Here is a 24360-nt window from a genome sequence, read left to right on the forward strand (position 1 = left end):
AATGGCGCTTGACTCCAGCAAAATGTCCCCGTGTCCGGAATATACTTCTGGAACACGAATTTAACCTCAATGAAACGTCCTGTTAAATAGGGTTCATGTCTGACAATACAAACAGACTATCCTTTCCTCTGCTGTTACAAATAGCATCGGTGTACCTAATGTTGTGGCTTCTGTTTGACCACGGCAAAACTTCACTTATTAGAATAGAACTAATCAGAACATAATTGCAAATCAAAATTCATACAATAAAATACAATCATAGAATATAAGACATGCCCACAGCTGTAACAAATCACCACTGGACCATTGCACTGCTTCTTCTGACCACTTAGGGACAGTGACAGTCAACTCGATAGGTATACAGTCCTCTTGCTTCAGCCCTCCTCTACGCTCATCAGCTGCAAATATTGGTGCAATATCTGTCTACGTGACATTTTGCATTGTTGGCCTTAGCTAAATGGACATCCCGAGGACAAAGTGGTGTGTTCTGGTTAAGTGGACAATAGTTTGACAAACCTAATATAAAGTAGAAATCTAGCCATTTTTGCAGCACGTAGGCCAATTATAAGGGTGGATAGACAGACACAGACAACAGACAGACCGACAGAACGACCGAAATTTGGTGTGTTGGTGGGGAGGTAGGTATCATGGGTAGCTTTTCCCAATGCACCTGTCCAGGTGGCAGGCCCTGTTCTGCAACCATCTGCGCCGTTCCCCGCCCATGCAGTCAGGAGCGAGGAATGCGGAGGTTGAGGCACGCCCGAGGCCAGTTCTGCACCTGCATCGCTCGTTCTTGTTATCATGATTTCCATGGCATTCTACAGGCATGACGACGCACCGCAGGAGGACGCCAGCGAGTGCCCGGTGTGCTACGAGATCCTGCGCGGGACGGAGAGAACCCTGAGCTGCGGACATGTGTTCTGTCACGACTGCCTGGTCAAGCTGCTGGTCAGCTTCTACGCCGAAGGACAAATTCGAGACACCCTTGCCTGTCCGGTGTGCAGACACCTCACCTTTATCAGGAAGCGGCAGGACGAGCAGCTGGCTTTGGCGCAGAGCAAGGGGCAGCCCGAGGAGGATGCAGAAAGAGGAGGAGGGGGGGGGCAGACATTGGAGGTGCCCGTCGGGAGGCCGCTCGCCTGGCTGGAGCTCGACACCACCTCGGCCGCTTCTCTCCGCGGGCGACTTTGGCGCTTCTTCTGCGCGGACTCCGAGCGTCTCTGGCGGCCGACACTCCTCCGCACGAGTCCGTGCAGCAACTCGGAGATCTTCGTCATCAGCGCCCGGGGGAGACCCATGACAGAGGACGACTCGTTCCGCGTAGTGTTGACGGTGGTTCGGCCGCCGAGGATTCGCCGGCGCCGGGTGTGCAGCACGGCTCGGTGCCTCGTGGTGCTCCTTTCCACCTTCACCGTGATGGCACTGGTGGCTGCCGTGCTGCCGTGGATCCTATTGGCTTAATGAGGATACAAACATGAACCACGATATGCTAAATACGAGCATCGACAAAGGTAGCACATGTGATTATTCACTAAATTCTGTATAGAAACTTGCGTGGGACAAAAAAAAAAAAAAAAAAAAACCTCCGGTAAAAGTATAACTATGAAAATGTAAGTAATACAAGACATGGGTAAGTCAATGCACGTGATTGGGCACAGAAAGAGACTTGAGTACAAAAGAAAAGAGGCATTTTCCCAGTCACTTTCAATAATCTTGCACAAGTGTTATAAAATGAGATTCACCATGTTATATTCAACATTGTATTGCTTAAGCTATGGATCGCGGGCATGCGGGCGGTATCTCATGAAGACCAGCCGCACGTTATACATAAACACAACAGCAGCAATCACAACAACAGCGATCATCAGTCTTAGCTGCAATTCCAAAACCCAGAGGAACTGTTAACCGGCTTAAACAGTTTGAAACTGTTCTATGTCCCCACCCTTGACTTGAAGCCTGACTTGCATGATTGCACAAGGCCGAGATGCATCGAGTACCTTTTCCTTCTGGGTCATCCCGCTTGGCCAGTCTTACAGGTTCCATGCATGGGGGGGGGGGGATCGCACTGAAATCAACACGCCATTGCTTGTCTTCCTCCACGAACCAGAAAGTAAAGCGACCGGGAAGATATCATCATCAAAATGCCACGAGACAAGCCCAAGGTTTAAAAAAAAAAAAAAAAAGGAGAAGTGTGACGTTTGTAGAAATGTAGCAGAGAGAGAGAGAGAGAGAGAGAGAGAGAGAGAGAGAGAGAGAGATCTATTTAGTTCTGACATTCTGAAGCAGGGTTGTGGCTCGGCTTCATAGTACACACGGACGGGCTGCACCTTGCTGTGTAAGACTTGTCAGCCGCTTACGTGAAAAGGGCAGGTGACACGCCAAAGCTTGACAGTGACACCGTTCGCATGATGTTCGTGCACGCCGGCCTGGCAGGCTGCATGGTTCGTCAAAAGAAACTCCATAGAATCGGAACAAGAATAAATCAAATGTGCCACATTCAATCAGCCTCCTGGTAGAACCAAGCATGTCAGATATAGTCTGTCCCTAGTTGTCCCTCCCCAAAAAACAAGCAAGCAAGCAGTGAGGGTACTTGCAATGTTGTCATGTGGTCACCACAACTACCTAGAGAATAAATATCACAATTAAGAAATTCTCCATAAACACACACACACTGACGCATACCGTACATCGCTTTGATAAAGTTTCATCCCAAAACAAAACAGCTTAACTGAAAGGTTTTACTTGTATAAAAAAAGAAGCTTGATCATTCAGTTGCAGTAACCACTTGTAGCCCCCGCATCCGTCGAGGGGAGCCGCTTTCAATTGGGGCTCATTTGCTCACTGCTTGTTTGTATGGAATTTTGGCCCATAACAGCTGGCTGCACATTTGTTTTCGCACATGCATTCTTGAGACGTTTTGGGGCAGCTATCGGGTAATTTTGCGTCGTCTGTCTATTGAGGATAAAAGCTTCCGATTTGCTCTTGAGGTCTGCAACACGGCTGAGGTCCTGCTCGTTTTAGGCCCTCGGGATTTGCACTCAAGTTTGCATTCATAGATGAAACTGGCACGGGGTGCTGACGTTTCAGTGGGGTTGGAAAGGTTTTTGTTGAGGACCTAAAAAATACACATGCAAAAACAGGCATGCTGAGGCCCTCCCAAAGGGCCATTTGTTTGGAAGCAAATACAACAAAACACAATAAATGGCTTCCACTTTACTTTTGGACATAGTTGGATGTGTAAGAACTGTAATTGCACTTTTTACTCCAAAGACAGACAGACGACAGACAGAGACAGAGAGACAGACAGACGACCCTTTCGTCTCATTTACTGTCGGTCTAGCAGAACCACTGCAGAGAAAAAAGGGTCTGACTAAGTCTGAAGCACGTGAACAGAGGGCCTTGGTTGCTATTTTGCCCAAATCAATGGCAACCTTTGCAGAGAGGGGAGTCACATTTAGCTGTAATGTTCTTGACAACCTATCGAGTCTGTGCCATTATTCCAAATGAGGGGACTCGCTCAAGTCCAAAAGAAGAAGCAGGTAATTCTCCACACAAGGATGCAGACCAACAATGTCCGATTTATGGCTGTTTTGGAAGCTGGCATCGGTCATCGGCTACATAAAAACTAAACACCCTGCTCAAATCGATGCATCCTTTTGTCACTTGTCGCAAGCAAAGCAAATGAGGCTTGGCATCTGCAAAGCGCCCATTTACGCAAAGGAGGGCTGTCAGACATTTCAACAGGAAACAGAGAGTTGTATGTGGGCGTTTCCGCCACCTCATAAAGGCCCTCCTCATATAGATGCTTCAAGAGGCAAAAAGAGAGAAACGCCCGAGGCCACTATTTGAGCCCAGTCGCCAATGAAGACGGTCGGCCAGTGAAGCAAAACGCACCGCAGCCCCGACAACAGCGAGAGCATTACGCGGACGCAGGGGCATCGAAGGCAAACCCAAAAGAACCATGAACGCAGCACTCCGGCACAAGCAAACAAAACCAGGGGTGGGGGGGGAATAAGCTTGGGGATAAGCTCGAATCGGGTCTTTCCTCCGAAAGGCACTGCTTTGTCCTCGAGTTTTGCTTTTTCCTTCTGTTCGGGATGCACATTCTTCCTTTTCCTTCCTTTCTTTTTTCCGCCAATGAAGCCAAGCGATGCATTCTTCCCTCTGGCTTTTGGCTTTCGGCACCGAGCCACGTCATAGAGCGGTGGCCAGCCGCTCCTCCTCATTGGCGGGCGGTGACCTTCTGCGGGGGGCGCCGCTAAACTCGTCGATGAGGCTGTCCAGGTTGATATTGATGGAGGGGATTTCGTAGTTGAAGATGTCTAAAGCGAGGTGGGTGAACCAGAGGACGAGGACAAATGGGACAATGTGGATGGCAATGAAGTGGAGAAAACAAAAAGGGAAATCATGAACGAGAGCAGAAATGTGACGGCAAATCCGAGGAGGCTGCCCTACTACACTCGTCTGGTGTTGGACACAGTCACGGCCAGAGTAAGGCAAGGCCGCCGCAGCTGCATCTGGTGTTTACCTGTCGACATGCTCTCCCCCGGAGACAGTCCGTCAGTGAGGGCCGGCTCCGGTGGCTGGAGCGCCGGGGCTCGGACTGGGCCCGGGTCCCGACCACCCAAGCCAACAGGCGGCTGCGGCGGGGGCAGGCCGGGCCTCTGCCTGGGCCGTGACTTGGCAAGCGTCCCGGCCAGCAAGGGCAGCGACGAAAGTGAGTGGGGCGCCCCCGAGAGGGGCTGCCCCGGGGAGCACGGTGGCAACGCTTGACCCGGAGCGCAGAACAGTCCGTAAACGGAGGGCGTGCCGGGCGGGGTGGGCGATAGGCTGACTGGTGACGGCTGCCCGGCGGACTGGTCGGACAGTGCCACTGGCTGACAGTACGGGACCTTTGGAGGCACGGGCGCCAACTTTTTGGAACCTGGGAGCACAAACGGCATGTTGTCACTCGATGTACGACAAGAAGATGAGACGCTGAGCTTGACGCCGAACTAACGCCGAGCTGACGCTGAGCTGACCTTTGCCCAGGCTGCGCGGGCTGCGCTCTCCAAGGCGGGGGCACGGACTGCAATTCTGCGGACTGCCGCTAGGGGGCACTGTTGAACTTGCCGCTTGGATGCCTTTGTGGCCAATGACAGGGGAGAGCTCTTTACTCCTGGACAAACTGGCAAAAGCAGAAACGCATCAACATCAGTCCGAGCAGCTAGACACACAAAAATATCTGTTGGAGTTTTTCCGCACGCTATAGCACAGACATTTCTGTTCAAAAGATCTAGTGGAGAAAATTGTAGCTTTTGCACCGAAAGTAACTTTTCTACTGTGGAAGTGTCCTTGGGACATATGATGGTACCTGTACGATCATCGCCACTGTTAAAATGTGCTCTCTTTTTTATTGCTGGATGGGCAAATGCAGCAGCAAACTTGTGCAATACATACATTCTGATGGTATTTGAGAGCAGCCGAATGTATTTAGCGTCTGTCTGGCTGCGTATAACATCTTTGGTCTGCCAGGCAAGCCAAGTAAGAGGTTACAGTGCGCAAGGCGTGTCACTGGAGGGGGTGAGGAAAACGCAAATCCAGCAGGCGAGCGAGGCGAGGCGAGGCGAGGCGAGGTGAGGCGAGGCGAGGCGAGGCGAGGCGAGGCGAGGCGAGAGGACAGACAAAGGGCGGTACCCACTCACGGAGCTGTCCATTTACCTAGTCGGCCTTGGGACTCCTCTCTCTCTGGCGCCGGGAGAGACGGCCCAGGGCGGGGGCGCAGAGGGGGGATAGCCGAGGCACTGCTCGTGGCGGGCGAGCACCAGGGCGGGTTTGAGGAAAAGCGACGATGCGTTACCGTCGCCGGGGGGGCTGGGCTTGGGGAAGTGCAGGCAGCTGGGCTTGGGGTTGGAATTGATGTCGAGCGAGGAGGACGAGGAGGAAGAGGAAGAGGACGGGAGTGGGGCCGGGGGTGCGAAGCCCAACCGGTGGTGCGTGGGCGAGGCCGGTGGCTGCGACTCAGGGCCCGGCGCCGTGGGACGGGCGCAGGGAGGGGGCTTGGGGTAGAAGTGGTGGTGGGAGGCGGCATGATAGGGAGGGGGCGGCCGGTCCTCCCCTGGGGGCGGCCGGGCCTGAGAGGTGTCCGGCCGATTGGCCCACACGTCTGAGCTGTAGACATTAAGAGAATAAGACAGCACAAAAGACTGGTGACTGAACAGGGAGAACGCTATAGCGAGAGGAGGCGAAGCTGTGCGGATGATCGGGGAAAGCGGGTGGAGGTGGGGGGATAGTCGCTCCAAATCAAGAAGAGAAAAGAGAAGAGAAGCCTTTGAGGTAGGCGGTGCACCTCGCCGGGCGACACAGTCCTCTTTATGCAAATTAGGGCAAAAGAATCGAATTTCTACTTTTTGTACGATTGCAAAACCTACCGCCTTGTCCCGTGGGCCTGAACCCATGCACGCAACCGGCTCAGATCCCGCACTCGCCTCACAGACGCAAACACCCTTTCGCGGGAGCCATCTTGAGGGTGACACCGTATTGCAGTCGAGAGGCAAAAAAAAAAGGAGGAGACATAAATACAGTGGTGCCTTGACTCACAAATGCTACATGGGCTGTACTTGTGAAGCGTTTCTCTACCTTTGGTACGCAGAGCATTTCCTTGTTCCCCTCCTGACGCCGTAGCATCAGGAGCAACCAGGGATCGGCTGTCTCACTCAAGGACAGTCCCGTGTGGTCACAATGGCCGGGCAGCCGACTTCCAACCTCTGGGTTGGAGACAACCACTCTATCCTTTAGCCTGGATAAAACTAAATTTAAGGGTAACTTGCCAATGTTGCTAAGATCCCACACTGTTCCGATAGTACATTTGTGATCATGAGCATCTGCTCTGAGGAGTCCAGACAAAAACCTGCTCTCTGTAAACACAAGTACAAGGCTAGTTTCATTCGCCTGTTGATGGCATTTTGCATTGGCTGCTAGCATTAAGCTAGCATACTTAAAAAGTCAGGTCACTCGTACGTCAAAGTACCACTGTAACTTGGAGCATCTGATTGTGGCGGTGAAAACGGTGATGAAGATGACGTGTGGGGAAGAAATGACTAAAGCAGCAGCCGTGGCGGAAGTCCAAGCAGCGGCGTCTTACCTGACCCTTTCCACGGAGGGCGGAGTGGCGGGCGGCGAGACAGCCGGCGAGGCAGCTGGCGAGGCGGCCTGCTCGGTGGCGGCGAGCGGGTCGGCGGGCGTGGAGCAGACCCCCGGCGGGGTGCAGCAGCTCTTGCGGGCCAGCGTAGACGAGCCCTTGCGCGACATCCAGGAAGTATCCATGACCCGCACGCCCATGCTGGACTCACACACGCGCGCACACATACACGCACACACACACACACACAGACACACACACACACACACACACACACTTAAAACCCACGGACAAGGATTAGCTGAAATGAAAAGCGGCGCAACGCAAAATGGGCGTGTGGGAAAGATGTAGGCGGTGCGGGAGAGGTCATAATAGCGTACCTTTGGATTTTCCTAATGCTGCGTTAGTAAGGGGCAAGAGAGGGAAAGAAGGGGTTAAGACACTTGCTTCATGTACAGACTGCACAGCAACGTGCTGAGGACACACAAACCAAAAGTGTCAATGAAATGTAGGGGGAATATACGACGAAGCCATTTTTTTGATTTTGCTGGTCGCAACGGCCCCAGCGAGGCCCGCAATGAAAAAGAGTTTGACACCTCAGCTTCTGATGGGAGGACATTTTGGCTGGTTATTTTCCACCAGCTCTATGGTGTGTCGCCGGACCGTGTAGGAGGAGGATGGGAGAAATATTTCATGAGCAAACGAGGCAACGACTTCAATTGGGCTGCGTCGCCGTGGAGACGGTGTGATTCATGCATGTATTCCAGCCAGATGGGTGCCGTTGAAGGAGGGGGGGGCGCTACAGTAGATGGCTAAGCAAGATGGTGAAAATAAGACACCTCTTGCCATGCTGAAAGAAATGCACAAGCGTTCGTGGGCGTGGTGTGGGATGCATCATCCTCGTTACCCATCCTTCTCCTTGTAGAATTCCAGCATCATGTTGTCCGTGGCAACGCTAAGGGGGCGCCGGCACTGGTCGTGGTGCGGCCGCATGCGTTCCGACTGCTCCGTGTCGGGGGACGGCAGAGAGCTGTAGTTGCAGTTGTAGGTGACGTGGACGGGGCTGCCGTAACTGCCCGTCAGGTTGAAGTCCATCTCTGAATTGATGAAAAAAAAAGGGGGGGGGGGGTGTACGTGAGGGGGTCAAACAGTCAAAAATATATCAATACATACAGAAACGCCATTCATCCATTGCAGCTCCTGACAAATACTACTAGATGGGATTGTAATTCATGACAATTAATAAAAGAGGGGGCGGGCACACACATGTATGTGAGGGCGTCAAACTCGCAAACAGTCAAAAATACATTGATACAAACAGAAATGCCATTCATCCATTGCAGCTCCTGACAAATACTACTGGACGGGATTGTAATTAATGAGAATTAAAAAAAGAACTGAAAAGAAAGAAATAATTAAATAGTCTGTGTTTCATGATGTCATGCTCAAGTACCCATTGACAAGGTCAAATGACTACTGGTGAGTGGGTGCGTGCGCGTGTGCGATGGCCACCGGTCGACAAGAAAATCTTTTGCTAAAAAATGAAATGAAAAAGACTGTCTCTCCTAAGATCAGTAAGATGCAATAATTGGAGAGGTTAAAGAATATATGCCTGAGAGCATATTGTTAGTCTTCACATGTCGCTACCATTTGCCGCGCAAAAACTTGTATCAACCGCAGCGTGGATGCAAAGTTTGTTGATCTGCTGTTGATGTGTTGCATCATGTATTAGCATAAAGCTATTGAACTTGTAAGTGAGGAGGTTCACTTAAAAGAGTGCTTCTCAATAATTTTCTGTGATGCCCCCCTGAGGGAGAAGAAAACATTTCATGCCCCCCCATGTTCTTAACATTAAAGAAAACAAAATATAAATAAAAAAGAAAGATCAACTTACATAAAAAATAACTATTAATAACATTGTTTTTTAGTCTGTAACAGAACAGATTCAATGTGCATCACTTTGCCTGAAATTAAAAATAAATTATAATTATTTAATCTATAAACATTTTTGACCAATTGCCATTTTATGCTGGAAAAAATACAATAAAATAATAATAAACATATATAATATTAAATTAAATAACAGCAATAAATAATATTCAATTCAAAATAATCAGCAACATTAACCCGGGAGCACAATATATAAAACATTTTAACCTACATAACAAAAATGAATAAAACAATTTGTCCTGAAAATGAGGCAGCATTACGGAGACCATATCCACGGCTGCAGGTAGTATCAGCTCTTCTGCAATGGTGTTTTTTTCTCGCACTGAGCAATTTGGTACGCTGCTTTACATGATACTTGCAGTGCTTGCTGATTGACTGAAGTAGCATTCACAAAGTGGGATCCTTGTTGGCAATATTCAGCCCGTTTTCGCTTAAAAACCTCAAGCATCTTATCAGCGTGATTGGGGTGCAATGTCTTTAAGTGCCGCCTTAATATTTTTGGCTTCATACTATCCGCTGCCAACATTTTAAGACAGAGTAAGCACACCAGTCGTTCCTCGTCTCCCACCGTAGCCACACTGAAGTACACTACATACGCTTCGTCATATTTCCTTGTCTTAGCTTTCGGGTGACTCTCATTTCTCTCATCTTCGTCTCTCTCCGCCGTTCTTTTCAACCCTGTTAAATATTTTTCCATGGTGTCCCACTGCACTTTTTATTGCCTGCTCTGTACTGTGTGTGCGTATGTTCCGTGCGCTCAACACTATGGAGCGAATACTTCCTCCGCACTCTTTCAGTGATACCGCCACTCCCACCTACTGCAGTGGATGTCTAATTACCCTTTAATCTAGTACAGCCAAAAGAAAAGAGTGTTGTGCATGAATGCACATGTTTAGATGACCCCTTAACTTGAACTAGAGGGAAGTCAAAGTCAAAAGTTTTTACAATGTGTTGTAAAAACTGGTGTCACACACGCCCCCCTTGGTATCGCACCGCGCCCCCCCAGGGGGGCACGCCTCACTATTTGAGAAGCACTGACTTAAAGCAACAACGTGTTCTCGGCTTAGTTTCACAGTAAATTTCAACTGGCAATGGCGAGGACCAGCTTGAAGCAAGCACACTTTAGGACCTGCCCAACCACCATCGAGCATTCGCAGCTCCAATTTTTGCTTGCAAATCACAACCGAACCGGAGTGACGGCAGTGACGGCTCGTGTCTTGAATAACTGAAACCGAGCGACGCAGAATTCAAAGTAGATTGTGAAGCTCACTGCCGGGGAAGAACCAGTCGGCGTGCTGGATGATGGGCTCAATGATTCCGACCATCTGCAGCGACAGTGTGGTCATCACTTCCGTCATGTCCCTGCGGAGAGCAGCCACATGCTGGGAATACCCGCCCAAGATGAGAAGCGCCCCATTGCTTCGGATACATACGGCTCGCTGTGCGTCCACAGTAAGTTGGGGCCCAGGATGATGGCCATATTGCCTGGCGTCATCTTGTTGTAGTCTTGGTACTCGCTCAGTTTGGCTAAGAATTTGACCAGGTATCTGTGGCGTTCACGCACACAAGGTCAAAATAACCAGACAAACAAATAAATAAACAGGGATGGAAACAAGGACGGGCGTGACCTGAAGTTGTTTAAGTTGTCCGTGGGCAGCTTTGCACATGTTCCCATTAATGCTTGCAGTCTCTTGTCCATATCTTGAATGCTGCGCAAACACGAGAATAGCGGTGAATCTAGCAAGTTAACCGTACGTCCCAAAAGAAGGTGTATATTTTCTGCCAAGGTAATATATCTTGCTCTACCGAAAAAGTGTAGGAACGGAGAGCGCGCCACTCACTTCGAGGCCTGGATCCACTCGTCGTAAAGCTCCATGGTCATCAGCGGCTCGGGGAGTTCGCGCAGGTACGATTTGAGAGCACCTGTGGGGCACAGAAACACGTCTTCACTGTGGATATGCATGCTCGGCAAAATCCAGATAAAGCTGTCACTGACACAGACAATATGAAAGTGCAGCCGTTGCAGGCTTGGTGGCGGGTGCGGCTAACCTGCGATGGCGTGTGGGTCCGAGGAGTACTCCTGTGCATCCAGAACGCCGCAGTCCAGGGAGGCTTTCAGCTTCTTCAGTTTGGAGGCCGATGGAGCCACCCGGAAAAGGCCCTGGAAGCGCAAATATGGCACAAGTAAGCGCCTCCTCGTGGAGCAAACAGAACTCCCTTTGTCACAGGCAAACTCAGTCAAGGTATAGCAGCCGCCGCCGCGGCTAGTGGTCGTGGCGCCGGGTAGCACAGAGCTGGACCAAATTCGCTAGGCTTGCACAACGATTCGGCCATTTTGGTTTAAAGCTGCCCTTTTAGGGCTATGTTCGGGCTTCCTTCAAAAATAAAATCCCAATCCAGAGTCTGAACTTTGCATGTGACGAAGGGCGGATTTCTTGCATTTTTCAAGCATTGCAGCCAAGGGGCCCAAGTTACCCTATTGCGAGCGGGCGGGCGCGCTTTGCTCTACCTCCTCTCGTAGGCCGCACTCCAGCAGTGCAGTAACGCAGGCTTCGATCGGGAAGGCGATTTCTCGGCCACTGATGTTCAGGTGCTCCTCCAGAGGCTTGCCGAAGGACGGCTTCTCGAGCCACGCCTCTGCAAGGCACAGCCCCGCCCACACTCATGTCAGGGACTAATTCACACCGGTCTAAAGTCCTTCTCCCGCCTTGGTGCAGAAGGAGGCCACGTTGTAACAGGCAGACGCACACAAGCTGACCTTGGTGCGCCCTAATTTGGGGCAGGATGGCGGTCAGAATCTCCAGTGACTTGCTGTGGTACTCCGCTTGCGTCTCCATGAGCTGCGGACACGTGGAGACGAGAACACAGTGCCACGGCGCCACTTTTGGTTCACGCATCCAAAAAACGCAGCAGGCAGCACAGATGGCCGCTGTGGCCTACTCACCGTCTGGAAGTAATTGGCATAGTCCACCTCTTTAGCCGCAAAAGCGTACATGTCGGCAGAGAGCTGATCCTGAAAGAAGGAAATGGCAGAAATAGAATCTTGAGAGTATCGAAACGCCCAGCGGGAGGGATGGCGAGCCGCTCTTACCTTGCAGATCTCCATTCGAGTGGCCGCATCCTCCATCTCCTCTCGGAGCGAGTCGGACTTGGCGCCGGGCTGGAGGGTGCCGGGGTGGCTTGACGACTTGGACGACTGCTGGTATCTGCGGCCGTGGGCCAGCATTTCATGGGGGAGACGTATGGAAGCAAAGGCTCCACTTAGTAATCTCAACCGACGCCTTCGTCGTCTGCATTTGGCCAATCCGGCTTCATGTGTCTCCTGCTGCGGTGGCGGGCAAAATGAACCTCAAAGCCAAAATGGCAGACTTCCCGATTCTTTCCAAGGACGACTTTTGGATGGATCTATCGAATGGGCGTTAAAGTGGCCGCGAGGGTTGAATTTGATTCCCTGCTGCGGGATATTTGGACTCTACCTCAGCGGGCCTTCTCGTTGTGTGGTAGCATTTCAATTCAAGTGCAATATCCTACCCAATTCCCACGAGAAGATATGAACGGGCTTCACCTTGTCCGCGACGAGTCCATGTCCAAGACCAGTTTAGCTAAGTGCTTCCTTTGTTTCTGTATGTTGGGAATGTCCACCTAAGGAGGAGGCGGGAGGTCATGAGGGCAGCGTCGCAGGGCGCACCCCGCCGAGCAGTCTCACACACCTCGGCCAGCATGGAGAGCGGCTCCACCACGTCTTGCTCCACCTGCAGCTCAAAGTCCATCAGCTCCTGGGCCAACTTCTCCTCCGCCTCTCCACACATCTTCAGCATCTTCCTGCGGGGACCAATGCGGTTGAGTGCAGCTCAACAAATCGGAGGAAAGGCATTGGCCACAGCTGCCTACCCCAAGAGGGCGTCGTCGCCCAATACTGCCGCTCCCTCTGCCAGGCATTGGGCCAGGATGCTGAGCGGGAGCTTTTTCTGCACCGGAGATGAGAGGCAAACACGTGAGACGCTTTGCATTGAGCGATGAAGGGACCGCCATTCGGGATTACCCCCCCCACACACACACACACACAAACACACTGAAATGGCATTGTCCACACTCTCGCGCTACGGTAACCCACAACCGAAACGCGTGCATATGAACTTACAAACACCCCAGAGACACTTTCACACGCAAGCGGAACGCTCTCACACATTTTCACATGGTTTCGTCACACTCTCTCACTCTCTCTCTCACTCACTCACTCACTCACTCACTCACTCACTCACTCACTCACTCACTCACTCACTCACTCACTCACTCACTCACTCACACACTCGAGAGATATGCCGTCGCATCCAGAAACTGAAAGGGTCTCGCACGAGAGAGCGACACGCATGTTTGGGCACCAATGTCCGATAGCGTATGAAGTCGCAGATGGACAGCAAGGATGAGCGGTCCTCACGGAAGGCGACTTGAGTGATTTCCTCTCCACGTCGGCCCCTTGGTGGCCCTGCAGGCAGGCTGTCAGCTTCTTGTGAGCACTGTGCGTGACTTGCTTAACCAGGTCCAAACGCTTCTCCACCTGCCACACGGCCCCACGTTTGAAAAGCTGCCGGTGCACGCTCGCATGCACACTCGCCACACTTCTCACCTGCAGAAGGTCTTCGCTCAGCACCTCAGTTTTTTCAGCCCTAAAGAGAAAAACAGGTCAAACTTGGGTGGATAAATGCAAGAAATGCAAAATGAAACATAACAGCAGTCCCTCGACAACTGAGTATGAGGCTTTTGAATTCTCTAACACGCAGCACCTCAATTTTCATTCTTCTTCAGAACGCTAGAAAACAATCTGAATCCAAACGTACTTCAGAGCTTCTTGTTGGCAGGGGTGCTACGTGCATTCAAGTTAGTGAAGCGTGTTGTGCGGGCCGTCCAAAGTTGAGGCAGGAAAAACAAAGATGTGGAGTATAGAGTTGGTCATTTATTGCCAAGATCTTGGATTGCTTAATGTCAGTCAGTACACATGGCAAGGCGGCACATAAACAACAGCTTCCTTATCCAGGTCAGCTTGTTTTATACTGCCCGGAAAGACGGGAACTTGTCACATGACAATTTGGTATCTGTGAGTGTGGGGGGCATCACCCCCCTGTGTGTGTGTGTGCCTATGTGTGTGTGTTTATACAGTTCTGTGTTGTATTCATGTTCTGCTTGAGCAGTTATGTTTATATGAACTAATGAAAAGAATTGCACACATATGAACATTAAAACGTACATGAGATTGTCTAACCTAACAGAATATGTACACATTGCTGTTGCTCTCTCTTCATTAGCCATTTCACAGTTCATGCTAATGTGCTCTTCAGCCAAATATACATTTCCACACAACATACTGTAAGTGAATTGCCCAATTATTCATTAAAACAAATACATAAACCCAACATTGTGGTTTTCGGCTGTTTAGTTCAGCTCCGATCTTCTCAGTAGTTCTTTTTATAAGACCTTTCCGCCGGCTATTTGAACGCTGCATCGAGCTCTACTCGAGCAAAAGGCTGCCGTTTTCTGAGAACTGCATTGTGGACCTGCATGAGACGAGGAGAAAGAAAGCGGTGTGTGCGCGTATGTGCGTGTTGTTGAAATCGACGTTAGAGCTGTGAGCCTTTCTGAGGACAAGAGGAAAAATATTGAGCTTTAGCGTCAAGCTGCACTTGTGGGAGGAAGCGGATCCAATTGCACAGCATCACATGAGACCGACTGTAAGTGGGACAGCAAGTTGGCAGTAGAGACAAATGGCTTCCGGTCACGGTGTTATCTTTCAGGCTGGCTTCGTACAACGGCAAAACAATAAACAAAAATACTCCTCAGCGCAGCCGAAAGACACCGTCAATGGACTCAACGGCGGTGCGCCGCAAATCGCAAGGCAAGCGCAAGTCCCTTAAGTCAAGCGCGACACTGGCAGCCTCTTCCAATTAAGCTAACACGAGAGCGACATTAGCCATTCTGCTTGGACCTCTATATACGTATCTTCATCTGCATCTGACTGCACTTAAGTGAACAGGAAAACACGACCTTCAGACATCCCACCATGCACCCTGATAGTCGGGGCGTGAGCCAAGGTGGGGGTGGGGTGAGGGATATGTTGGTGGGTGGCTCCCCTCCAAAGAGCTGACTGCGTAATGAAAATATTGCGCCATCCTCAATGCATCCATCATCCATCAAGCACGCAGCCGCGCTTCCAGTCATGCGTTCATTAGATGCGACGCGATTTGCAGATCGGAAGCATTTCCGCGGGCAGGCTGAATGCGTGGGGGGCAATGCGCCTCCCACACGCTGCCTATGCGGTAACACGTGTCGGTGGACCTCACGCACGCGCAGCACGCACGCTGACGGACGACCGTATTGGACTAAATAACGCATTGATCTGAAATAGTAGATTAAACGGGACATTTGAGGTAAATGCGGTGGGTTTGGGGTTCGCGCGTCAGGGAGGAGAAAGGGCAGCAGAATGGCGCAAATGAGTTGCGCACACCCCTGCGCGCGTGTCTTACCTTCCCACCGTTTGGTTGGCGAGCTGCCTCATCCGATTGAACTGCTTCTTCATCTTGAACTGAGCCACAATCAACGCCGACTTGTCCGCATTATTGTAATCGAATGATTCATTTTACAAATAATGACGTTCTAAAAGATGACGTTCGAATGAGGCTAAGCCAAGTTCATCATTTGCAGTCCATATCGCCTCAAGCGCCCACAGGCACCCAAACGCTCGGTCCGCGCTTACATGTTCCCAAAAGGACTGTGGGGCTGCATCGAACTCTCGCGCTCTGAACGCCCGCAAAAGGATGCCGGGGCTGCTAACACAAGCACGCGCGCACACACACGCATGAACGCACGCCCACACACACGCGCACATACACACGCACACAAAAAGCAGGCAGGAGCGGCTGGGCAGCAATGCATTGTGGGAGATGAAGTCTGGATGAAAACGAGAGCCGGGAGCAACTTGGTCACCATACCTGCACATCACTTGTGGAAAAAAATATACGGCTGGCATGTTATGTCAGATAGTTCGTTGTACTGACAAGAATAATACAAATAAAATGGATAGACCAACAATCACCAGGGAGGGAATGCTAGCTAATAGAAGACTCAGCTCAGCAAGTTGTAATGATGACATATTTGACCCCCCCAAGAGGATAAAGAAAGCAAGTCTGTGTGTATGACACAAATGTAGTTTTATGTATTTATGATTGGATGATACCGGAAACATTTTTGCCTTTCAGGAACGGGGGCACATCACCTAGAAAGCTAATATTGCCATCTAGTGAATATAGTCTGTTCCTGCAACCAAATTAAAATAACCGCTTTAAATCTGTAACCCCGTAATTGTTTGGGTTGACAGTTTGTTAACAATTTGTCTGTTTGTGTAGAAGAAAAAAAGTATTAGCAACGTTCAAAAAATGAGTTCGCAAAGACCTTACAATTGGTAAGATTTGCGTATCCATATAGAGGTGATTGTGTTGAAATATCCATCCATCCATTTTCTGAACCGCTTAGTCCCCACGGGGGTCGCGGGCGTGCTGGAGCCCATCCCAGCCGGTATCGGGCAGTAGACTGGGGACACCCTGAACCGGTTGCCAGCCAATCGCAGGGCACACAGAGACAGACAACCGTTCGCACCCACTCACACCTAGGGACAATTTGGAGTCTTCAATCGGCCTACCAAGCATGTTTTTGGAATGTGGGAGGAAACCGGAGTGTCCGGAGAAAACCCACGCGGGCCCAGGGAGAACATGCAAACTCCACACAGGGAGGGCCGGAGGTGGAATCGAACCCGCACCCTCGTAACTGTGAGGCGGACGTGCTACCCAGTGCGCCACCGAGCCGCCTATGTGTTGAAATATTGACTTGTAGTTGCCATATTGTTAATATACCTTTTCTTTACATGCTAATGACAGTGTTTTTCATATTTTGCTTCCAAATATTTGGTGGGTGAACCCCTCCACAGCTGAGTCTTGGAAATGTCCAGGACTAAAAATATCCAGGGTGAGTATTCCCTGCAAACATTTTGACGTCTAATAGACGTCTATTAGACGTCAAAGACAAAGTCTCCTTTATTGTCAATTCCTCCGCATGTCAAGACACACAAAGAGATCGAAATTACGTTTCTCACTATCCCAGGGTGACAAGACAGAGTTCACAACGCACATACAAGTAAACAACACAGGAAAAATAAAACAAGAAGATGAACATATAAGAGTGATAGCACGCTAGCCGCTCCCGATGCACAGCAGAGTCCGGAAAGATGACAGTCAACCAGGCCACTGCGAACACGAGCACACAGCAGGCACGCACTGTCCGGTTCGTGGATCCTATCAGGCGAACGCAACCCATCTTGTCGTCCCGCGAACGAACGTACGCCAGGAGAATGGAAGGCACGGCTGGGCGAGCTGGGTTGGCCGCAAGCCTGGCCCGACGTCTTCGCGCTGGCCCCTCTTCCGCTGCCTCGCAGACCCGCTGCCGACGCATCCCAACAATGCTCCAGGACGGAGCAGTCCGAGCTCACGACGCAGTCCAACCGGGGGAGGAAGACCAGGCCAGTCCGGCATCGCTCCATGACGAAGCAGTCCGAGCGTCTATATGCTAACCAGACGTCTCTTCTACAACACGTCTAAAAATCGTCTAAAAGTGTAATAAATATAGACGTCTATAGCATAGACGTCTAATAGACATCTCTCAGACGTCTACACTATGCCAGCCAATCGCAGGGCACACAGAGACAGACAACCAGTCGCACTCACACCTAGGGACAATTTGGAGTCTTCAATTGGCCTACCAAGCATGTTTTTGGAATGTGGGAGGAAACCGGAGTGCCCGGAGAAAACCCACACGGGCCCGGGGAGAACATGCAAACTCCACACAGGGAGGGCCGGAGGTGGAATCGAACCCGCACCCTCCTAACTGTGAGGCGGACATGCTACCCAGTGCGCCACCGAGCCGCCGTTTTTAAATCATATATTTAAATCATATATTTAAAAATGTAAAAATATACTTAGAGTATTAAAAAATGGGGGCTATTTAATAGAACAAAACTACTAAGTTAAAATATAAATACAGTGGAGCCTCAGTTTTCAAACGTCCCGGTTCTCGAACAAATCGGTATTCGAACAAAAAATTCGAGATTTTATTGCTTCGGATGTCGGACAGAAATTGGTTGTCGAACCTCGCGAGATGAGCCGAGAGGAACCCGCATGCCAACTGACTCCGTTCATTATTACGTTCTCGTTACTCTAAGCATTGCATCAACTCTAATCATATCTCCAAAGGAAGCAAGTGGGAGCAGAAAAGCCATCCTAAAACACAAAGACGCTCCTAAAGCAATGCTACACTGAGGACCGGGCGCGCTGCGGTTGCGCGATTGGACAAAATTAAGCTCCGTGCGCACTGAGGTCCACTTAAATTTTGGAAAGTACATTAGGACTTTAAAAATATTTTCTAAATTTTAGCGACTGCTCTGTCACAATAATGCGACCAGCGCAACGGTTGCGTGTTTGGCGGTGCGCTGCAGTTGCGCGATCGGACAAAATTAAGCTCCCTGCGCACTGATGTCCACTTAAATTTTGGAAAGTACACCAGGACTTGAAAAAAATTTTCTAAATTTCAGCGACGGCTCTGTCACAAAAATGCGACCAGCGCGGTGCATTTGTGCGGTCGGCGACGCGCTACGGTTGCTCGTTCGGCAGTGCGCTGCAGTTGCGCGATTGGACAAAAATGCGCAAATGAAAAAATGCTTTAAAAAGGCGTTGGTTTTTTTGGGGCTTGGAACGGATACATCTTTTTTCCATTATTTGTAATGGGAAAATATAATTCGGAATTCGAACGATTCACTTCTCGAACAGCCTTCTGGTACGGATTGTGTTCGAAAACCGAGGCTCCACTGTATATACATATTTTATGTAGGACATATCAAACAACACAACCAGCTCGGCGAAACACAAGGGGGAAACAATATAAACATCACTCTCTTGTGGGCTTTTGATAGCACCCTTAGCTACTCAGCGCTGGAGCCCTTTTTAATTTTAAAGCCATTGCGGTCCTTGTTTCACTATCCATGGCCTCTGTGCGTGTCGCAAACAGCTTCTACAAAGATGAACTCGATGTACATCAGGCACCACCCATTGTAGACCTTGGGATTACTCTGTAAAAGAAATATGATTATGGGAAAAAAAACACGACTACCTGTAAATGTCACGTTCCTGCGTCACCTGACTCCCAGCCACGCCCCAATCAAGGAATTGCCAGCACCTGCTACAGCTCATTAGGTCCACTACTTAACCTCTGATTTCTGCCAGTGGTTGTCAGTTCGTATCCTTACCCTACCCGTGACACCACTGCCTTTTTTGTCCCCTGAACAATCTCTGTTGCCAATTGCTTCAGTAAACAGATCGACCACGCCTGATCGCCGCCTGCCCCGACTACTTGCTCGTCCTTTGACCACGCTCCTGATCGCCGCCTGTCTCAACAACCTGCCTGACTCCGACTACGCGCTGTGCTCTGCTGCTCAGCCACGCCAGACCGCAAGTCCAGTGTTCCACTTCCACTTTCCCCCTTTTCAATAAAGGATCGTGCGCACTTGGTCGTCCTGTCTCTGTTCCGTGACAGTAATATAGTTTTTCCTTAACGCATCTCATGTCAGTCGCACATTTCAAACATGACGCAATCGCACAGGTACAAGCAGACAGGTTTTTTTATTTTATTTTCGAGCGTTATCAGAGCAGTCTTCCTGAGGCCCCTCTGCATGAGTCACACGAGCACGCATATTGAACGTTGTCATTGTCATTTGTGTAGAGTCTACAACAGAAAAAAAATGTCAACATTGAGCGCAGCCACCACATCGTAAGCCTTCACTGTTGTCCTTTTTTAATCTACAGTACAGATGTCAAACTAATCATACCTGTCCATGGTCTTGGAAACATGCAGGTCTTCAAATCAGCGGCCTCCTAACACAAGACTGCTTTGCAATCTGTATACAAGGAATTATGAATAGTGTCTCAGAAGAGTGGAATTAAGAGTAGACAAAATGGAATTGCGGACTTTTTTTAGTGTAAATCAAGCAAAAAAATAACTGAAAAGTCAGGAACTTTGACAGTACAGCAATTAAACTGTTGGAATAATTTTAAGTGAAGCCTTGGCCTGCCAGACCTGGAGGCCTCGCCTTTACGAGTTTATCTTTCCTTTGATCTAGGTTCTTCCTTTTTAGTGATAGGGATGTCTTTTGATCCCTGTCAGCCATTTGTATCCTTCCTGTCCTTATGTTGTCTGTGTGTTTTTGTTCCCGTAAGAGGCCTTCACTAACAATGAACAGGGCTTATTTGCATAGGTGAAATGTTCTTTGTTTGATTCACAGGAACTTCATTCCTTTTAGTTAGCTGTAGGTTTGGTTCATAGATTGTAGTTGATCAGAACAGTTTTTCTTTGTTAAGGGTTATATACAGCTAGAAGTAGTTGCATAAAAGTTATCCCATATTTACCGTATTTGCCGGTGTATAAGTCGACTCGGTGTATAAGTCGACCGCCTAAAATTCGACGGAAATTTACGATTTTATGATATATCCTTTGTATAAGTCGAGCTCAATTGTTGCATTATATTAAACTTCAAAATTCAATCAGAAATATGTGAAATTTATTGACGAAATGTGTTCAAATTCCGGGAGGCCGTGCGCATGCGCAGTGGCCGGAAATAGCTCCAGCCGAGCGGATCGGCTGTTTATAAGCACCGCGGAGGAGATCGCGGAGCCTCATTCGACTTCCAGCGGCCGGCGAGCTCGCGCACGCCGCCCGGCAACACCGGGAGGCCGGAAATAGCTCCAAGCCGAGCGGATCGGCACTTTATAAGCACCGCGGAGGAGATCGCAGAGCTTCATTCGACTTCCAGCGGCCAGCGCACTCGCGCACGCCGCCTGGCACCACCGGGAGGCCGTGCGCACGCGCCAAGTGGCCGGAAATAGCTCCCGCCGAGCGGATCGGCTCTTTATAAGCACCGCGGATGAAATCGCGGAGCCTCATTCGACTTCCAGCGGCCGGCGAGCTCGCGCACGCCGCCCGGCACATCCGGGAGGCCGCGCGCACGCGCCAAGTGGCCGAAAATAGCTCCCGCCGAGCGGATCGGCTGTTTATAAGCACCGCGGAGGAGATCGCGGAGCCTCATTCGACTTCCAGCGGCCGGCGAGCTCGCGCACGCCGCCCGGCACATCCGGGAGGCCGTGTGCACGCGCCAAGTGGCCGAAAATAGCTCCCGCCGAGCGGATCGGCACTTTATAAGCACCGCGGATGAAATCGCAGAGCCTCATTCGACTTCCAGCGGGCCGCGCACTCGCGCACGCCGCCCGGTTCAAATTTTCTAAGTGCCAACGGCTCAACCGCCGTAAAGTGTCCGCCTCGGCTGGTTCCTCCGGTCGGCCAGAACAAGTGAAAATTCGGCCTCTTCCCCTGGAAGTCTGGCCAAGTTTGGCGAATATATTCTAAGTGCCAACGACATTCATTTAGACATGGCGATTGAATGTTTACGTACCGGTAGTTATTGTCGTTGCTTGACGCGCGATGACTCGCACATTCGCTCAATACCCAGTACTTCCCCCTAGCAGTCATCGTCGCTGTCTGGCTTTCGATGTCCGTTATTGAGGTGAGAATATTTGAAATTGTTGCTGAGGATGCGTGTTAATGCGACGAACGCTTTATAATGATTCAGTTTCTCGCTGTTTGATGAGCCTGACGGACGCACACCCACGCACAATGAGATGCATGAGAAACGGCCTTGGTTACCATCACATTTGAAGCGATGAATACGAAGTTAAATTTTATGACTCGGTGTAGAAGTCGAGGTCGATTTTGGATCGAAAAAGGTCGACCAATACACCGGCAAATACGGTACTCAATGTTTGTTTAAGGAACTGCATACCAGTTACCTCACGTTTGCTTAATGTGCTTTGAAGTGTTTAGGACAAGTTACTTATTATTATTGTGTGTTAATTTACCAAGTAGATAAAGTTAGCAAAGGTTTAGTTGCAGTTGTTCCACAGCAGAGCAACAATCAACGTGCTTCAAGGTCTCTGATCACAGTCGAGGACGAGTCAGCCAACTGTGAGGTAAGACGGCTGGTTGAGGAAAGAGGACAGACTCTGAGGGGGGGGGTCACGAGCCAACAATGAAGTGCTAATTCACACCACACTACATTCTTTAGCTAATCAGCGTTGCTACAGACACAATCTCCCCTCCCTTAGTGTAGCAATGCCTCTGTAACCAGGGCAACCATAACATTAAAAAGAGGGGCACGTGGAGTAAGGACTCAGAACTGATGGAAGTTGTAACTGAGATTGCTTTCTCTATCGTTCTCCTCGCGAGTAAACCTGTTCTGGTTGTCTTCTCCTCTTCATTCCAGCGAATGATTTAATGTCTGATCACATTTAGACCTGACATTTAATCAAACAGAACCCTACAGGTTCCATTCGTAAGCTATCAAGAGTGAGGGGAGTGTTTGAAAAAAAATGGTGGCATTCTGTCTGTGCCTTTGAATGTGGTGCAAATTAATTTGGCTGTTGTACATATCCAATCACGTTATTTTAAAATAGTACTGATAAAATTTCTTGTTCTACAAGTTGTTATCCAAATGATAAAAATGTACAGGGTAAAACTGGGTTTTATTTTGCACTTTGACATCCGCCATGGTTTCCAGAGTGTGAAAGTCAAGGCAATGACATGTCATAAATGCAACTTCCATATTGAAGATTGCAATTACAACATACACTTTTTGCATATGCTCGACAGTAGCTAAGCATACATAAGTATATTCAAACCACTAATAACAGATCCATTTCCAAAGATAATGCAAGGCAGTTGTGATTACTTCTACAATCAAGAATAAATCAAAAATCAATCTGTACCTTGTGGAGTCCGGTCAGTTTTTAATACAGATGCTCCTCTTATCTCCAGGTTTGGAGTCTGAAAAAGAGGGTAAGGGAAGAAAGAAGATGTCTGATTTGACAATTCACCCATTAACCGCTGTTAATAACATGACACAACACAATTTTAACTTTTGAAGTGATTTGCGTTAGAGTTCCAAGGCCCGTTGAGCGCAAAACAAAGTTAGGTGCACATTTTAATGGCATCAGAAGATAAACACCTACTTTTTAACGTACCACTCCTTGAGCTAAATCTGGAGTCACAAATCACAACATGGTAAAAAGGGAAATTACATCTTTGCCATACCATCAGAAAATCTCAAATTTGTGATCTATACTTGTTTGTTTTATAATCGCATGGCGCTTTTTGAAAGCAAGCTGTTGACATCTGCAAAAGCAATGCCATTATTTACATACGTTTTGAATTCACATATGAATTGTAAATGCATAAGGCATAACCTCATGTCAAAAATAAAATTTCCTTTTTAAATGTAGGCAGTTATATGCCTTATATGTACAGTTATAAACTTTCAAAAAGATTTTATTCACTTGAGATTACATACACTATGCATCGACATGAAACAAACTAAATGGAATTTAAAGCAAATTCACTTAAGCTACCATCAACGTTTAGCGACCATTAATGTTTGTCAGCTCTTCTCTTCACAAAGCAACTCGTCACGTAGCAAAAACAAAGCACTAGCAGGCAAGCTACAACTTAAGTCCAAGCTTGAAATCGATTGATAATTAAACGGACAAACTTTGCAGGACAAAACAGCTCTTACTGAAAGACTCACCTTATAGTAGCTGTCCTTAGTGTCTTTTTTTTTGGTTTGCCTTTTAAAGCAACGTGCGTCGACTGAGCAGTGTACTTGCTGCGGCACTTTTACAGTCAAACCTCGGTTTTCGAACGTCCCGGTTCTCGAACAAATTGGAATTCGAACGAAAAATACGAGATTTTTTTGCTTCGGTTGTCGAACAAAATTTCCGAGGTCGAACCTTGCGAGATGAGCCGAAAGGACACGAGAAAACCCGACCGCGCGGCCCGGATGCCGACTGACTCCGTTCGTTGTTATTGTATTTTCGTTACTTTGAGGATTGTATTAACCCCGAATCATGCCTCCAAAGAAAGCAAGTGGGAGCAGTAAAGTCATCCTAAAACACAAAGACGCTCTTAAAACAATGCGACAGTGAGCGCTCGGTGCGCTGCGGTTGCGCTATCGGACCAAATTAAGCTCCCTGCGCACTGAGGTCCACTTACATTTTGGAAAGAACATCAGGACTTTAAAAATATTTTCTAAATTTCAGTGACGGCTCTGTCACAATAATGCGACCAGCGTGGTGCAGTTGCGCGGTCGGTGGCGC

The 24360-nt window shown here is 49.2% G+C and overlaps 2 protein-coding genes and 1 long non-coding RNA gene across 14 annotated transcripts; 1 reads left to right on the plus strand and 2 right to left on the minus strand.

Annotated features, from left to right (window-relative positions):
- Nucleotides 1-245: 245 nt before the first annotated feature.
- rnf222 (ring finger protein 222) lies at nucleotides 246-2501 on the plus strand. 2 transcript variants are annotated; one of them, XR_015853244.1, is made up of 2 exons: nucleotides 246-638; nucleotides 825-971. XR_015853244.1 is itself a non-coding variant. In XM_088356867.1 (2 exons), exons 1-2 carry the CDS (start codon nucleotides 741-743, stop codon nucleotides 1459-1461), a joined length of 645 nt encoding a protein of 214 aa, XP_088212993.1. In that variant the 5' UTR covers nucleotides 726-740; the 3' UTR covers nucleotides 1462-2501. The 2 variants fall into 2 exon arrangements, 1 of the variants encoding a protein (XP_088212993.1); XM_088356867.1 differs by lacking the exon at nucleotides 246-638 and adding an exon at nucleotides 726-748 and having other exon boundaries at nucleotides 825-2501.
- Nucleotides 806-15946, minus strand: arhgap44a (Rho GTPase activating protein 44a). 11 transcript variants are annotated; one of them, XM_088356856.1, is made up of 22 exons: nucleotides 15589-15946; nucleotides 13698-13737; nucleotides 13377-13628; nucleotides 12962-13038; nucleotides 12781-12892; nucleotides 12636-12712; nucleotides 12162-12276; nucleotides 12015-12083; nucleotides 11829-11910; nucleotides 11580-11707; nucleotides 11120-11231; nucleotides 10912-10993; nucleotides 10699-10779; nucleotides 10504-10617; nucleotides 10341-10432; nucleotides 8028-8217; nucleotides 7501-7518; nucleotides 7124-7326; nucleotides 5701-6150; nucleotides 5022-5167; nucleotides 4529-4924; nucleotides 806-4322 (listed from the first exon to the last, which is right to left on the minus strand). In XM_088356856.1, the coding sequence occupies exons 1-22, from the start codon at nucleotides 15639-15641 to the stop codon at nucleotides 3795-3797; spliced, it is 3417 nt and encodes a 1138-aa protein (XP_088212982.1). In that variant the 5' UTR covers nucleotides 15642-15946; the 3' UTR covers nucleotides 806-3794. The 11 variants fall into 11 exon arrangements, with proteins under 11 accessions (XP_088212982.1, XP_088212983.1, XP_088212986.1 ...); XM_088356857.1 differs by having other exon boundaries at nucleotides 13509-13628; nucleotides 15589-15945; XM_088356858.1 differs by having other exon boundaries at nucleotides 4051-4322; nucleotides 7124-7321.
- A 3820-nt stretch (nucleotides 15947-19766) lies between these two features.
- LOC148383233 (uncharacterized) lies at nucleotides 19767-24250 on the minus strand. The gene is made up of 4 exons (XR_015853409.1): nucleotides 23793-24250; nucleotides 22978-23035; nucleotides 19992-20060; nucleotides 19767-19888 (listed from the first exon to the last, which is right to left on the minus strand). It is a non-coding gene; the product is annotated as an uncharacterized LOC148383233 (long non-coding RNA).
- Nucleotides 24251-24360: the final 110 nt, after the last annotated feature.

The sequence above is a fragment of the Syngnathus floridae genome, chromosome 17 (genome assembly GCF_059516105.1).
Source record: "Syngnathus floridae isolate MCC-2025c chromosome 17, RoL_Sflo_1.0, whole genome shotgun sequence".
Classification (NCBI taxonomy): domain Eukaryota; kingdom Metazoa; phylum Chordata; class Actinopteri; order Syngnathiformes; family Syngnathidae; genus Syngnathus; species Syngnathus floridae.

What these genes read in the sequence shown, in the direction of transcription:
- arhgap44a (XM_088356856.1), bottom strand. Translation starts at nt 15,641, where the DNA reads ATGAAGAAGCAGTTCAATCGGATGAGGCAGCTCGCCAACCAAACGGTG. An exon ending in GCCAACCAAACGGTGGGAAG is followed by an intron (nt 13,738 to 15,588) that starts GTAAGACACGCG and finishes TTTTCTCTTTAG; the next exon opens with GGCTGAAAAAACTGAGGTGC. An exon ending in TGAGCGAAGACCTTCTGCAG is followed by an intron (nt 13,629 to 13,697) that starts GTGAGAAGTGTG and finishes GCCGTGTGGCAG; the next exon opens with GTGGAGAAGCGTTTGGACCT.